Consider the following 15,080-nt stretch of genomic DNA (forward strand, 5'->3'; position numbering starts at 1 on the left):
CCTATGGGGGCCAAGGCTGCCAGTCTGGATGGGGAAGGCCTTGAGATTAGCCATGCAGACCTGGTCTGCACTCCAGACCCAGTGGAAGATACCACAGAGTGTAGCACTGTGCCATCAGGCAGGCTTCAGGGCTCATACCCCAGCCTGCCACCCACTGCTGGTGGCCTTGGGCAGCCAAGAAACTGGCCAGTCTCTTGCCTCAAAACACTGCCTACCCATCTCTGTACCATAGCAGTGTTGGATGTGTTAACTGAGAATGAGCCCAAGAGGGCAAGAAGAGACAGTTACAAATGTGAATTCTCTTTACAAATGTGAATTCTCTCTCACAGCAGGCTCCTTATACCTCTGCAGATGAGTCTGTGGGTCCTGAGGATTAGGGGGCGTTACACTCCCTACCCCCTTTTCACTCTCCCTCCTACAACCCAGCACATGGACCATTTACTCCTCCTAAATCCACCAATGCAGGGGCAGGGGACAGGGAATATTGGTCCTCATGCCAGGCATCTCTGAGGAAGCCTATAGATTCCCAGATTCCCATCCAGATGGAGGAAGGAAAAGGGGGAAAGCAGAAGGATGGCAGCCCTGGCCCACCATCCCCAATCCAGCCTCACCCTTGGCCCCAGGCCTTCCTGGCCCTGGGCCCAGCCTGCCTGGTGGGCACATGCCTGCAGGCCTCACCAGGAGGCACCAGCCTGGCAGCTGGCCTGGTGCCCAGAGCTGAAGCAGGAGTGGTTCTCGCCAAACCCTCTGCAAACTTTATTTCCCACGGCGAGGCCCAGAGAAGGTAGAGAGGAAGAGGATACAGCTCCTGGCCTGGCCTGCAGATGCCTAGCCGGCTTCAGGGCTGCCAGGAAGTCAGTGAGAACCCTTAGACCAGGGCCCTGCTTCTAGGCCTTCACTTCTGTGACCCCAGGGAGCTCATGGCAGGCCCTGTGCTCTCACAGAAACAGGGGCATCAATCTAGGGCTGAGAGTGACATTATTCACCACTCCCAGCCTCAGGGTAGGAACTTCCAGCACTCTAGCCACTTGCAAGGCATCAAAAACCCCTCCAGACATTCCTGTTGGCCAGGTGGGGAAACCGAGGCCCCCAATTGGTGGCACAAAGTTGAGGCAGAGCTGGGCTGAAACCTAGGTCTCTGGCTCCCTAGGCTCTGGTAGTCTTGCTCCTATGCCACTGAACCAGGGGAGAGAAACTGCTGGGGAGTGGAAGAGTTAGGGGTGGACAGTGAAGGTAGGATCCTAGGAAGAGCCTGACCCAGGAAAGGAGGGGGTGGTTCTGAAGATGCTGCCCCCTCCCCCATTCTTGCCTGGCAGCAGAATACAGGAAAAGGGGAGGGATAACTCTCATCAACACCTTTGCAGATGGTAACAGGCCCTGTGGGTCCTGGGGGGAGGGGTGACCTCTTCAATCAGGGGAAGAGGAGGGGTCTCTGTAGGGTTGGCACTTCTGGGAAGGTGTTCTCACCTCCTAATTAGTCATCTTATTAGGCAAGGAGGACAGCGTGCACCAGAAAGTGATAGGAGCAAGCCAGAGATGACAGTGCTGGGGTGACCTCTGAAGAAGGGTATCCGGGCAGAGGAAATAGTCAGGGTAAAGGCTGGAAGGCCAGAGGGGGCTTGGTGGGTGTGAGAAACAGCTAGGAGGCCCGTGTGGCTGGAGTGGAGTGAGCAATGGCCGTGGGACAAGATGAAGTCGGTTTCCCCAGTCACTGTAAGGCTCAGAGAGAAGCAGGGAGCTACTGCATTCCTTTGGAATATGAAGGGTCTCCCTGGCAGCTGTGTTATCTGGGATGGGGCAGAGGCCTAGCCAGAAAGGAAACAGAGAAAGCAATTAAGAGTGTGGACATTGGGGTGTTGGGGCCTCCAGTGTGTGAAGTTAGAAGGTGAGAAGGGGTTGGACCTTAGATGTGGTTTGAAGGTGGAGCTGACATGATCTGGATCTGCTAGTGGGTTGGAAGAGAGGTGTGAGATTTAGGAATTACAGACAAGGGGATCTGCAAAAGAAAAGGCTTAGAAGTCAGACTGGACTTGAGAGATGAGGTTGCCTGTCTCATCCTGCAAGAAGGATCCAAGACTGGAGAAAAGGCAGAGAGGTGCTTAGAGAAACTTGGGATGGAGAACAGAGGTACAGAGAAAATGGAGTCAAGGTTGACTACATTCCAGAGTGGGTGGAAGGATGACAGAAGAAGACAGGCACTTGGAGGGGAACCCTGAGGGGGGCTGGAGGGATGGTATTAAGGAGAGGTGCCACATTGGAAGAGGCTACTCAATCCAGGGTCTCTCCACAGAACACTGAAGACCCAGAGGAGCCCGCGGACATCTCTGAGAGTACAGAGTCTGAGATCAGCCACCTGTCTCCCTCTAATAAGGAGACCATCATGATCACCGTCCACGGGGCCACCAATCTACCCACCTGCAAGGATGGCTCTGAACCATGGCCCTATGTGGTGGCGTAAGTAGCTGGGTGAGAGTGAGGGCAGGAGATTCATAGGGGATGGCTTTTACAATATGAGCACCCAAAGGTCCAGGACTAAGACAATGATACCCAGAGGGGAAGAGCCAAGCATGACACAGACAGGAGCTATGGGTTTACAAATAGAGGCCTGGCATCTTCCCTGCTACATGAGAAGCTGCTCACCAGGGCTGAGAACAGAAGGGTACTAAAGGGTCCAGAGAGCCACCCCTCTATCTCACACCAATTGGGTAAGGCTTGGCCACAACTCGACCCTAAAAGGACAGGCCCTTGAATGCAGAAGCCTGGACTGAGCTCAGTGAGGAGTGATGGCCAGAGGAAGGAGACAACTGGGGGCCTGCCTCTCCTGGCCTCTGGGTGCCCCACCCCACCGTGTCTAGCCCTAGGGTCAGCTCCTCACAACTGCCCTCCCCTACCCGACATCCTCCCAGTCATTTTTATCATGGAGGCTTCCCGAATTCTGTTCCTTCAATGCATCCCATGTGCCCCCACCAGCCTGCTACTGTCTCAGCTGCCATACGCCTCTCAGCCTGGTACCAAGGCCTGCCATGCCATGTCTGCTGCTCCCCCCACTTCTTCCTGGAGGGCACTAAGGGGCAGCACAGTCTCATCCAGCCACCCTTCACTATAGATGTTGGAAACTAGCTCAATCTTTATTGTAAAGCACTATCTCGTAACCTCCTCCAAGGAGCTTGTCGTTCCTTAAATCCCCTCTGTAGACATTGGAAGTCACTGCAACTTCCCACCAAGGTTCCCTATACATCCCCTTCTCCACCCAAACCAGCATTGCCCACATTTCCTTTAGGGACCCATTTCCTTCCCCAGCTGTCTCACCAAGACCTGTTAAAATCCCCCCTTCTTCAAAGTCTTGCTCATGATACCTCCTCCAAGCAGCCACCAGAGTTGAACTCTCTCCACTGGAGCCCACAGCAGTGGTTTGAAATAAGTACCTTTTATAAAGTATGGCTATGTGCTCCTCTTCTGGCCCCCAGACTGAGGACAATCCCAGGCAGGTCTCCTCCACTTCTCCAACAAGGCACCCAACATAGACCTGAGTACAGACTTAGGGGACAAAGAGTAGCTGAGGCAAACACCTGTCTCTGTGACAACAAGCTTCTGTCCCGTCCCCCCCCCCCCCACACACACACACACTGAAAGGGGACAGATGCCTTGCTGGAGACCAACAGGTGAAACACTCCCCTCAAAAGCCCATTTGCACCAGCCCAGCTCCCGAGTCCTCCCCTCCCCTCCCCCAGCCCCATTTCGGTGGTGAGAGAACAGGTGGCAGGGAGAGGGCTTGGCAGGGAGGCTGGTTTCTAGCAGGGAGCTGCTTTCTCCCCTCAGCTATTTCCATAAACCAATTATCGCTGATCATCTCGGGAGATTGAGGCCCCTGCTTGTCACCAATCCAGCCCGGACGGTGGGGCGGGGAGCTGGGTGGCAGTCTTGCTTGCTCCTCGGCAGGCACTGCGACCCGCCGCATCACCCCGTTGCTATAGGAACGCGCAGCTGGAGCCTAGGAGACCTAAGCCTGGGAGTGGGGGCCGGGCACACCGGAGTCCGCCCGCGCCCTTCCAACTGCTGTGGCGCGTGGGGCGGGAGAGACTGTGGCACGGAGGGCGCCGGGAGGGGGAGAAAGGGCGCCTCGCTACATGCTTCTCCACCGCTAGCCGGCCAGGCCAGGCTGCAGCCTGCGTCCCAGGGCTCTAGGCAGAGCTGCCACCAGCTCAAGCTGGTGCTAATGAGATGCAAATGAAAGAAGGGAGGGCTTCTGAGAAGGAAGGCCCAGCTGTTGGGGCTTTCAGTCCTGGCCCCCAGCCCCAGGCAGGAGCCCCGAGGAAGGACCCAGAGCCTTAGAGGCTGCAGACCCAGCAAAGAATTTGATGTCCCTGTATGTCTGATTACAAATACACAGTGACAAAGCATGCCATAAACATAAGAAAGTCCATTAAAGTTCTCATTTTGCTTGCAATGAATATTTCAATGCTTTTAAATGTACGTATATATTCATATATTTCTAAAAACTTAAATGTAAGACCTGAAACTCCTAGAACAAAACATAGGGGAAAGGCCCCTTTATATGGTTTTTGCGACCAATTAGTAATGAGTTTTTGAATATGACACCAGAAGTCTAGGCAACAAAAGTAACATGAACAAGTGGAACTGCATCAAACTAAAAATTTGGGGGTGGGGGCCGGGGATGAGAGAAACAAGGAGATATTGGTCAAAAGGAACAAACTTCCAGCTTTAAGATGAGTAAGTCCGGGGATCTAATGTGCAAACAATCCACAAAATGAAAAGGCAGCCTATGGTATGGAATAAAATACAGGGTGGCCATAAAGTTCATTATGTATTTGCAAACCATGTACCTTATAAGGAGTTAATCTCCAAAATATATGTATGAGGAACTCAAACAACTCAATAGCAAAAAAACAAATAACTCAATTTAAAAATGGGCAAAAGGACCTAAGTAGACATTTTCCAAAAAAAGACATACACATGCAAATGGCCAACAGAAATATGAAAAGGAGCTCAGGATCCCCAGTCATCAGGGAAATGCGAATCAGAACCACAGTGAGATATTGTCTCACACCAGTTAGGACAGCTACTGTCAAAAAGACAAAAGAGATGGCTCCACTCCTGTGGCTCAAAAGGCTAAGGCGCCCGCCACATACACCTCAGCTGGCGGGTTCAAATCCAGCCCGGACCCGCCAAACAACGATAATGGCTGCAACCAAAAAACAGCCGGGCGTTGTGGCGGGTGCCTATAATCCCAGCTACTTGGGAGGTGGAGGCAGGAGACTCGCTTGAGCCCAGGAGTTGGAGGTTACTGTGAGCTGTAATGCCACGGCACTCTAGCCAGGGGAACAGCTTGAGGCTTTGTCTCAAAAAAAAAAAAAAAAAAAAAAGACAAGAGATAACAAGTGTTGCCCAGGGTGTAGAGAAAAGGGAAACCTTGTACAGTGTCAGTGGGAATGTCAATTGGTGCAGTCAATATGAAAAACAGTATGAAAGTTCCTCATAAAAATAAAACGACCATACAATCCAGCAATCGATCCCACTAGCTAAAGGAAACAAAATCAGTATCTCAGAGACATCTGTACTCCTATGTTCATTGCAGCATTAATTCACAATAGCCAAATATAGAACCAACAATGTGTCTGTTGACAAATGAGTAGATAAAGCATCATAGGGTGGCGCCTATGGCTCAAGAAGTGGAGCGCTGGCCCCATGTACGGGAAGTGATGGGTTCAAACTCAGCCCCGGCCAAAAACTGCAAAAAGAAAAAAAAGAAAAAAAAAAAAAAGAAAGCGTTATATATCCAGGGTGTCCATAAAATTTGTGTGCAATTTGTTATGTTGACTATTCTAACTTGCGCATGAACTTTATGTCCACCCTGTATAAGTACAATGTGTATGTTGTATACATGTAGGTACACACACACACACACACAGAGAATATTATTCAGTCATAAAAAGGAAATCATCCTGTTTGCAACAACACAGATGACCCTGGAGAATATTATGCAGTGAAATAAGCCAAACACGGAAAGACAGATACTATATGATCTCTTTTATACATATGTGGAATAAGCTGAACTCATAGATGTAGAAAACAGAACAGTGGTTGCCACAGGTTGGGGATGAGGGGAATGAGATGTTGGTCAACACGAACAAACTTCCAGTTTTAAGATGAGTAAGTTCTGGGGATCTAATGTGCAGCAGGCAGCTATAGTTAATGTACAATACAATACTGTATTGTATATTTAAGCTTTGATTGTTCTTATTCTAATTATTCTCACTACCTACATGCACACACAAAAGGTAACTACATGAGGTGATGGGTGTGTTAATTAACTTGATTGTGGTAATCACTTCACAATGTGTACCTATGTCAAATGATGGTATTGTGCACTTTAAGTTTATACAATTTTTATTTGTCAGTTATACTTCAATAAAGCTGGAGAAAAATATATATATGAAATTTCACATTCTTTTTAAATATTTTTTCTTTTTCTTTCTTTCTTTTTTTTTTTTTTTTTTGCAGTTTTGGCCAGGGCCAGGCTTGAACCCGCGACCCCTGGTATATGGGGCTGGTACCCTACTCCTGAGCCACAAGTGCTGCCCCCCAATATTTTTTCTCATCTTTGTGCCACCACCCTTTTTTTTTTTTTTTTTTTTGAGACACTGGCTCAAGCTGTCACCCTGGGTAGAGTGCTATAGCTTCACAGCTCACAGCAACCTCCAACTCCTGGGGCTCAAGCGAGTCTCCTGCCTTAGCCTCCCAAGTAGCTGGGACCACAGGCGCCCGCCACAACGCCTGGCTATTTTTTGGTTGCAGCCATGATTGTTGTTTTGGCAGTCCTGGGCTGGATTCGAACCCACCACCTTAGGTATATGTGGCTGGCGCCTTAGCCACTTGAGCCACAGGCACCAAGCCGTGTGCCACCACCCTTTTGTGGTGCCCTAAGCTTAGTCTCCCCGGGAGGTTTCCTGCTCTCTGCCATCTCATGCTGGGGGTAGGGGCCTGGGGATCCCTAGTTCCATCGTCCTCCCTGGGTTTGTTGCATTCCCTGCAGGCAGGCCCACAGACGCAGGTGGGGGAAGGACAGATGTACAGGCCTGACAGTGCTCCAAAGCCATCCACTCATTCACCTGATTCATGAGAGCTGAAAAAGGTTCAGGTCCCAAGATGGTATCCCACTTTGGGGGCTTGGTTGCTTCACCCCTTAGTAGGCACCAGCTTTGGGCCACTCTAGTACTAGAGCATATCCCCAGTAGTTCCAGACCAGCAAGGTCACCTCTTTTCAACTAAGCCACTGCTCTGCTTCCAATCTGCCCCTATGCTCTATTGGAAAAGCTTTCTCCACAGCCACCAGTGACTGACTACCATGCCTGGTCCTATGTCCAGTGGGCATCTTGCATGATCACTCAACAGCATTAGCCTCTTGGGACCACTCACTCTTTTTGAAGCTCTTTTTCCTCTTCTTTCCATCTGTGGCTATAACCTCTCTTCTCTTCCATCTGGCATTAAGTGTTGGGCTGTCACGAGCTTCAACCCTAGGTTGCTCTTCTTTCTCTACTCTGTACTCTCTCTCTCCATGTGATCCCATCCCCAACCTGGTGTGGCAAGAATCACAGTCTTCGCCCCATCCAATCTGTCACCATATCATGTCAGTATCTCTCCCACCTCCTGAATTCAGCTGCTTCTCCCCACCAGCTCTCCCACCCACTAAAGCTACTGCACTGTTTCTCCAACTGCTCTTAGTACCACTCAACTTATCCCCTGCAAACCTCCTCCAGACCCAAGGCCTCCCATTATTCCCAGAGTAAAGAGGATTCCAGGCCCAGGATGGGTGGGTCTTTGCCATCCCCTCCAGCTCCTTGGCAACATGACCCCCTACCTCTCTCTTTGTTCCAGCCACATCAGACGTTTCTTGGTTCTCTGAGCAGACTATTCCCTCCCACCCTAGGTCTTTGCACTCTCCTGCCCCCAGAACATTCTCCCTCCCCCTTTACCAGTATCAGCTCAGTCATCCCCTCAAGGAAGTCCTCCCTGGTTCCCAGGCCAAGCCAAATTACTCGCCCATTACACACTTTCATGAGCCTAAATGCAGCTGTAGCTTCACCCATGGCGATACACTTTCTGTGACCTCCCACCCCACGGTGCCCCACTAATTCCATAAGCAACAGGGTCTGCTTTACTCACCATCATATCCCTATTATTAAACACAGTATCTGGAACATAGGAAGCTGTCAGTAAATGGTTGTTGAATGAATGAATGAATCTGGCCCTGCTTCTAGCTTGCTGTGTGACTTTGGGAAAGCTATTTGTCTCTCCATGCCTGTATACCTCACTTGGAAACCTGCCTCAAAGGGCTATAGAAATGGAAGAGCCAGACAGTGGGATGCTGACAGGGCTAAAGCATGATGGGGTGAGGGGCATCCTGAGCAGTGGTCACAGTGGGCTCACACGAGGAAAGCCACACTGGGGTCAGGAAGACCCAGCATCCAGTCCACTGCCCTGACTCCCAATGTGACCTCTGGCCAGCCACTGCCCTCTCTGAGCTTCAGTCTTTCCATGGCCAGGATGCAAGCGTTGGCCTCCATGCTGCTGCAGGCCTGTCTGGCTGGCCTGTGCTCTGGTCTGAGAAAATCTCAGTTCTTGAGAGGCAACAAGAGCCCCACCTGTGCTGACCGAGACAGAGTCCACGCCCAGGTCTGCAGTGCCAGTCACCAGGCCCAGGGTCTCCCAGTGCCCAGCACCTGTCACCAGCTTGGCACAGAAAGACCTGCCAGTCATAGCTCAGCAGGGACCAAGAAGGCAGTGGCACTGACAGGTTGAGGGGGATGCCCCAGGGCAGGATGAGCTGAGGAGAAGAGGCCAGCCAGGAGATGGTCTGTGGGTCCCTTGGCCAACGCTGCATAGTAGGGCTGCCAGTGTTGGCAGCTGCTGCTTTGGTTGCTGGCTGCCCAGAGCTAATGAGTGGGGCCAGGGCCAGGCCTGGAGGGGGAAGGCACTTCTTCCTCCGTGCACATGGTGCAGGGTAGAGGGCAGCACAGGGGAGATGGCACAAGTCAGGACCAGCTAGAGTAGGTGTCTTCAAACTACGGCCGGTAGGCCACATGTGGCCTGCCAAGGACATTTATCTGGCCCACCAGGTGTTTTTGCCACCGCTGCCTGTCCTGCTAGCAGCCAATTTGTCCTGGGGCCCACAGTCCGGCCCTCCAGTGGTCTGAGGGACAGTGAACTGGCCCCCTGTTTAAAAAGTTTGAGGACCCCTGAACTAGAGTCACACTCAGAGGACCTTAGGTTTTCTTAGATAAGTCTGAGCACCCTCACCCTGTCTCCAGACTGAACCTGACATTGGTCACAGACTGAGCCCTAACTCTGGTGAGTAAGTGGAGAGTGTATTGAAAGTAGGACAATTGCTCAAGGTCCTGGCAAGAGGGACCTTTAAAAAGGTTATATTTACCAAATGCCTACATATACCTGGCAGAGGTACCAGGACTGCACGTGTGTATTTCACACAGTTTAATTGTCACCGTCCCTGTGAGCTAGGTATAATATCACTCCCATTTTACAGATGAGGCTCCTGAGGCTCAGAGCATTTGCATGACATGCCCAAGGTCACAGAACTAGCGACTACCCACAGATCCAGGATTCCCAAATCCAAAGCTCTTTCAACCTCATTCTGTGTCTTGATCTTCCATTAGCCATTGTCCCTTTTAGGAAGAGGAACTATTGGCACCAGGACCCTAACCCAGACTTTCAGAGAGGATGCAGTGACCTGTCTGGAGAACTCCTAGGATCTAGTATTCCCCTTCCTCCTGGTCAGGCTCTAGGCCTTTGGCCAAGGGCCCCCGAGGGCAGGGATCTAAGCAGAGTGGGTGGAGGCCCCGGCATGACTCACAGTGACCTGTAGGCTTGTCTCAACAGCCAGAAGATTGGATTCAGCAAAAATAACAGTAATACAGTGACCATGTGATCATGGGACAGTCCAGACCACATTTGCTGAGTATGCCCCACTCTAAGCTCACTGGGAGCTGGTTCTCCACACACTCCAGCTTTAACAGAGCAGCCTGTGAGGCAGGTTGCATGAGCCCCATGTGATAGCCAAGAAGACCAAGGCCCAGGGCAGTGAGGGACTTGTCCGAGGTCACATGGCTGGCCAGCAGGAGTGCAGCAGATACAGATGACTCTTCCCATCTGGCCGCCAGCTCCCGCAGAGGCCTAGACTCCTTTGCTCCCAGCAGGAAGCACGTAGGACAGCAGTAGAGGTCAGGGACCAGGCCTTGGGTGGGGCTGGGAATCCAGGGTCCTCACCTCCCCGGCAGGGCCCCAGCTCAGCGCCGATTTCCCATCCACACCTGGTCCATATAACGTCAGTCCCTGGAGGCCCAGAGTCTCAGAGTTTTTGTTCACTGAGAACTCCCAGTATCCCAGAATTATAAACACAGATGGCGTCAGCCATTAGAGGAGGATTGGCCTGAGATCTCCCAACCAGACTTAAGCCACAAGTATTCTTTCCAGATGCTTCCCCATCACCCCCACCCAGGGTTCCTGAAGTCTCTTCATGCCTGAAATGCTCATTCAGACTCAAAAGCATGAGCTCTCCCTTGGGAGCCCTGGAACCCCAAGGAATGGTCTTATGAGGGCAATGCTTACTTAGAAACCAGTGTTCTGGGGGAAGATTCTGGGCATTGAGCCAGGCTGGAGGGAGCCTTCCTGGTGTCCTCATGGCATTACGCATGAGCTGTCTCCTCTGGTTATTCCCCAGCACAGGCAGAGCTGCTGAGAGGCTCCTCCTCCCTCCCCAGACATCACCAGCTGCCAGGAGGCACGATCCTCCCTCCAGGCTTTGTGTAGCTGCCCTCTGTCCTGCTGGCCCCTGGGCCCTCCAGAGACAGATGCCAGGTGGTCCAGCATCTAGTGAAGCAAGGGAGGCCACCAGGCAAGGGGTGGGGCTCAGAACCCCAGTTCAGCTCCTCCTGCCCCTGTGTCATCCCCATCCCTCCACATACACCAGGATTGGCAGGTCCATGTTTTCAGGACCACACTGCATAGCCCACCAGGGTGGATGCAATAGACAGCAGAGCCACTGTGGCAGTCCTGGGGCACTGCACCATGGGGCCCTCAGCCCTAAGTCCTTGCTGATTCTGACAGGGAAGAATGAGGACTTGGGTTATCAGCTCTCCCAGTTTGTCAGAAACCCCTCATTTTTGTGTGAAATCAGCTGTTATTTTACATGCAGACCAAACAACTCTCGTCAGGTAGCTCCTCTCCTGGACTCCTCTTCCTTGTCCCCTTCTGAGCCCTGGACCTGACTCAGACTTGACAACTCACCCAGCTCTGCCGGCAGCTCCTCTTCTGTCAGGACCATGACCTCCCCGTGGCTTCATGTCCCCCCATCTGAGGCCCCCTCTTTGCTTGCCTTCAGGACAGCCCCTCTCCTAAGTTCTTCCTCTGTCTCTGACCACTGCACTGTGGGATGCTCCTTGTCCTCTTCTCTATAAATGTGGGTGCTTATGCTCACACCTGGACTCTCTTCTGTGCCCCAAGTCTCCCTGAGATATCCCCTCACCCTAGGGACCCCCCCTTGGCCCCTCTGCTGAAGGCTCTGGGATCTCTGGATCCAGCTAGGGCCTCTCTCCTGAGCTCCAGCCCTAGGAGCTCACCCGCCAATGCACGTCTGCACCGCACACTCAGCATCCCCTAGTTGACCCCCTCCTTCTCTGGACCTCCATTGTGCATCTAGAAACCTGTGAGATACAGAATACCACTAACTGGGAGGTGCTGAGCCCAGAGATGTCTAAAGGATGAGGCACACAGTTGGTAGCAGTAAGCCAGGAACCAGGACTCAAACCCACACCTGTGAGCCCAGTGTAATTCGACTCTCTGGCCTTCAGCAGGACTGGCCTGGGAACACTGGGAGGGAGGCAATGGCATCCCCTTCTCTGCTCCCACACATACATGAGGACAGAGGAGCAGCTGGCCCTTCCCTGTCTCTCCCTGTCTGACTTCCCTGGCCACTCTATGAGCCTGTGCCATGTACATGCCAAGGTGCTTTGTAGGTGCTGGAGGAGCAGGGCCTAGGGACTCGCTTGGGACTGTGGCTGAGGACTCTTAGCATAGTTAGTGCAGCCAGCTGAACCAGATAAGAGGCCAGAGCCCAGGCAAGATCAAGGCTCCGGGGCCTCAGGGTTTTGAAGAAGCCCCGTTGCTGTGGCTAGGCTCTGCTCCCCCTCTTTGGGAACATGCTCTTGGGAGAGAACTTAATATCTGAACCCTCCCCACAGCCAGGAGCTGCTCAGGTCAGTCCTGAGGAGCTACTAGTTTCTTGCAGAGGCCCAGGAGTGCAGGTCAGGGGGTGGCCTGGCAGAGCTGGAGGGCTTGGGCTGCATGTTTCCACCTGATTTTCCAATGGCCTGGCCTCTCCTCCTTCATTCAACAAATACTTGCCAGGCCCCACTGTGCCCAAGCTGGCAGCTAGGAACAGAGTCCCAGCAGTGACAAGACATGTCTGCCCTTGAGCAGCTTATAGTTTAGCAGCATGGAGGGGTGAGTGTACCCACTCACTGCCCCTTGGCCTACAATCTCCCAAGAAAATGGCTGAGCAGGCTCCGGGCCCCAGGGCCTGGGTATCAGAACCCCTTGTGGGGTTCTGGGCTCTTGGGAAAAGGCAGGAGGCTGGGGATTGCTCTAGACCTCAGACCTTGGCCTGGACCCCACACAAGTTAGACTGAAAATCAGAATGACTCAGGGATCAGAAAAATCGGGTGTTTTTTCTGAGGTTGATAAGTTCACTTCATGTCTGGCCTATGCTCCTCCTGCACGAAGGCTGCATATATGAGAAAGGGGACACCCAGAAGAGTGGATGTTTAGAGTCACTAACCATTGAAAGATCTCGAGTCATGGCCAGGCCAGCCAAAGATTGTCTCACCCAGGCCCCTACCTTACCAAAGGGACTGTCACTCCATCCCCACAGGACTGTGGTGTTGACTGACATGGGTAACCTCCCACTGCACAAATAGATGGCCCCCAGGGACCCTCAGCAGCTGCACCACAGGACAGACCAGGATGTGACACTCCAAAGACTGCAGATGGTGCAGGCAGGGGCCTCCTTGGACCGGCATTGTCTCCAGTCTCAAACAGAGAACGGAGGCATCTCTGGAAAATGAGGAAATTCCCTTCCATGGAGGGGTGTGACAATGCCCAACACACCAGGCTTGAGTCTGCCTTTGCACTGCCACAGAGCTCTGGGGGGGCTATGGTTCCCCTGGGCCAAACCTATGGAAAGAGCACCCCTGCAATGTCTCCCCAGTGTCATGGGTGGGGATGAGGGCGCACACTGACTATGAAGGGCTCCCCCAAGAATAGCAGGTGAGCAGGGGTGAGGAGAAGGGAGCAGCACTTTTATTTTACAGGAAGATTTTTGCCTTTGCCAGAGGTCCTTGGAATATGCTCTTTCTTTTTTGCAAAGCAGTCCTGTCACAGGACTCCTTGCGCCAGAGTTAGTTCTGTACATGGAGGCCACCTGTAGTGTTGTAGTACCATCAGCAATTAGTGATGGTTCATTAGAGTCCAATTAATAAATGAAACCAGGAGGAGAGCCCACTGCTTTGCAGAGAATAACAGCCCTGCTCATGCCTTAAGTGGCAGCCTTCTGAGAGCTCAGAAGCCACAAGGACCAGTTGTTCCACCTTCAGCATTGGGGGCTGGGGCTCAACACTGAGTGGGAGCATTGTTGGTGGCTGCTTTCTGGGGGAAGTAGGGAAGGGGGAGAAGGGAGTTTCAGACCTGACTATTCCTGCCTTACTTCTCAGCTTCTCTCTTGAGGAGCTCCTGGCACGACACCCTGCCCAGCAATCCCAGGGGAGCTTGGCCAAGGCCAGAAGCCTGCAGGCCAGGGCTTTTCCCTCCTGCCTGCCTGGCCTCAGAGGACGTGGCCAGAGAGAGAAAGGGGGTTGGGAGAGAACTCAGTCAGGGAAGACCATAGCTCCCCTCCTTACTACCTGACCCCTGCTCCCAAACCATCATGGTACCCGCCTCCCTAGCTTCAGGCTTTCTCCCCTAGGTGGGGAACTCTTCCTCCTAAGCTGCTCAAGCCCTGCCCCCACCAGGAAATCTGGCTTCACCTGTCCAGCCCAGGCAGGGTCAGAAACACAGGAATCCCACCTTTTTAGCCACCCCATTCAGATGACTATCTGTCTCTGCAGAAGCCAACTCCCTATCTCCTGTCCCTGGTGCATAAGCCCAGCCTCCAGGATTGAGGAGAGGTCACTGGGTTTTCCAGAGGCTTCCAGGACTGGAAGTAGCCTATGGACTGGGTGTCTGGGTCTTCTTGGTCTTCTGGAGGATGCAGGAGGCCCAGTCTCCCTGGCTAGAGGCTGGCATGGAGGATGCAGGTAGAAGGAAATTGCCCTGACCTATCAGGACAGATTGAGGTCCAAGCATGACACCCTGGCAGCTGGCCTGAGGACTCTTAATCAGAACCTATGCCCTGACTTCCCGCTCAGATTTCCAGGTGAGCCAGCAACAGGGCTGTGATGGACCAGGTCAAAGCATTGCCAGACGTCTTGATCCACCATCCCTCCACCTAAGGGTTTGACTTCATTCATCCTTCTCAATCCCTGCCTGATGGCTTCCTTCCCAGGGCCTTCTCCAGTCTTTCAGGATTTGGGAGCCTGCTCAGCAGCCAGAGCAAACACAAATGGGGGCTCTTTCCTCTCCTTCACTCTCCTGGCAGCTACCTGGGATTGGCACTCTAGGCAAAGAAGAGGCCAGGCTTTGACTTTTCATGTTTTGATGCTTTGAGGGGAGCTGAAGGCCAGAGGACCGGGCAGGCAAATGGGGAAGTGAGCTCACGTGTGAATAGGAAACTTCGGAGGCAGCTTGAGGGCTGGCAGTTTGGGGACATGGGGCATGGGTCCTGAGGAAGCATGGAATTCAAGCCTTCCCAGGCAGCATCTGTGTGTGTGTCCTCTAGAGGCAGGGTGGGTACGGCCTTGAACCTGCTCAGTCTCTCTCCATCAATGCCCTGTGTTTTTCTGCTGCTTACCTCCACTCACAGCTGCAGCCCCTGGGAATCAGACAACAGTTTT

The 15,080-nt window shown here is 52.7% G+C and overlaps 1 protein-coding gene across 1 annotated transcript in view; it reads left to right on the forward strand.

Moving 5' to 3' along the window:
* CCDC33 (coiled-coil domain containing 33) overlaps nucleotides 1-15,080 on the forward strand; it is an 85,844-nt gene that overhangs the window by 2,675 nt on the left and 68,089 nt on the right. Inside the window, exon 2 of the mRNA XM_012801866.1 lies at nucleotides 2,291-2,454. Coding sequence (XP_012657320.1) covers nucleotides 2,291-2,454 — 164 coding nt within the window. The remainder of the gene's footprint in view (nucleotides 1-2,290; nucleotides 2,455-15,080) is intronic.

This window comes from Otolemur garnettii, unplaced genomic scaffold (assembly GCF_000181295.1).
Source record: "Otolemur garnettii isolate 467f Iridium unplaced genomic scaffold, OtoGar3 scaffold00011, whole genome shotgun sequence".
Classification (NCBI taxonomy): Eukaryota; Metazoa; Chordata; class Mammalia; order Primates; family Galagidae; genus Otolemur; species Otolemur garnettii.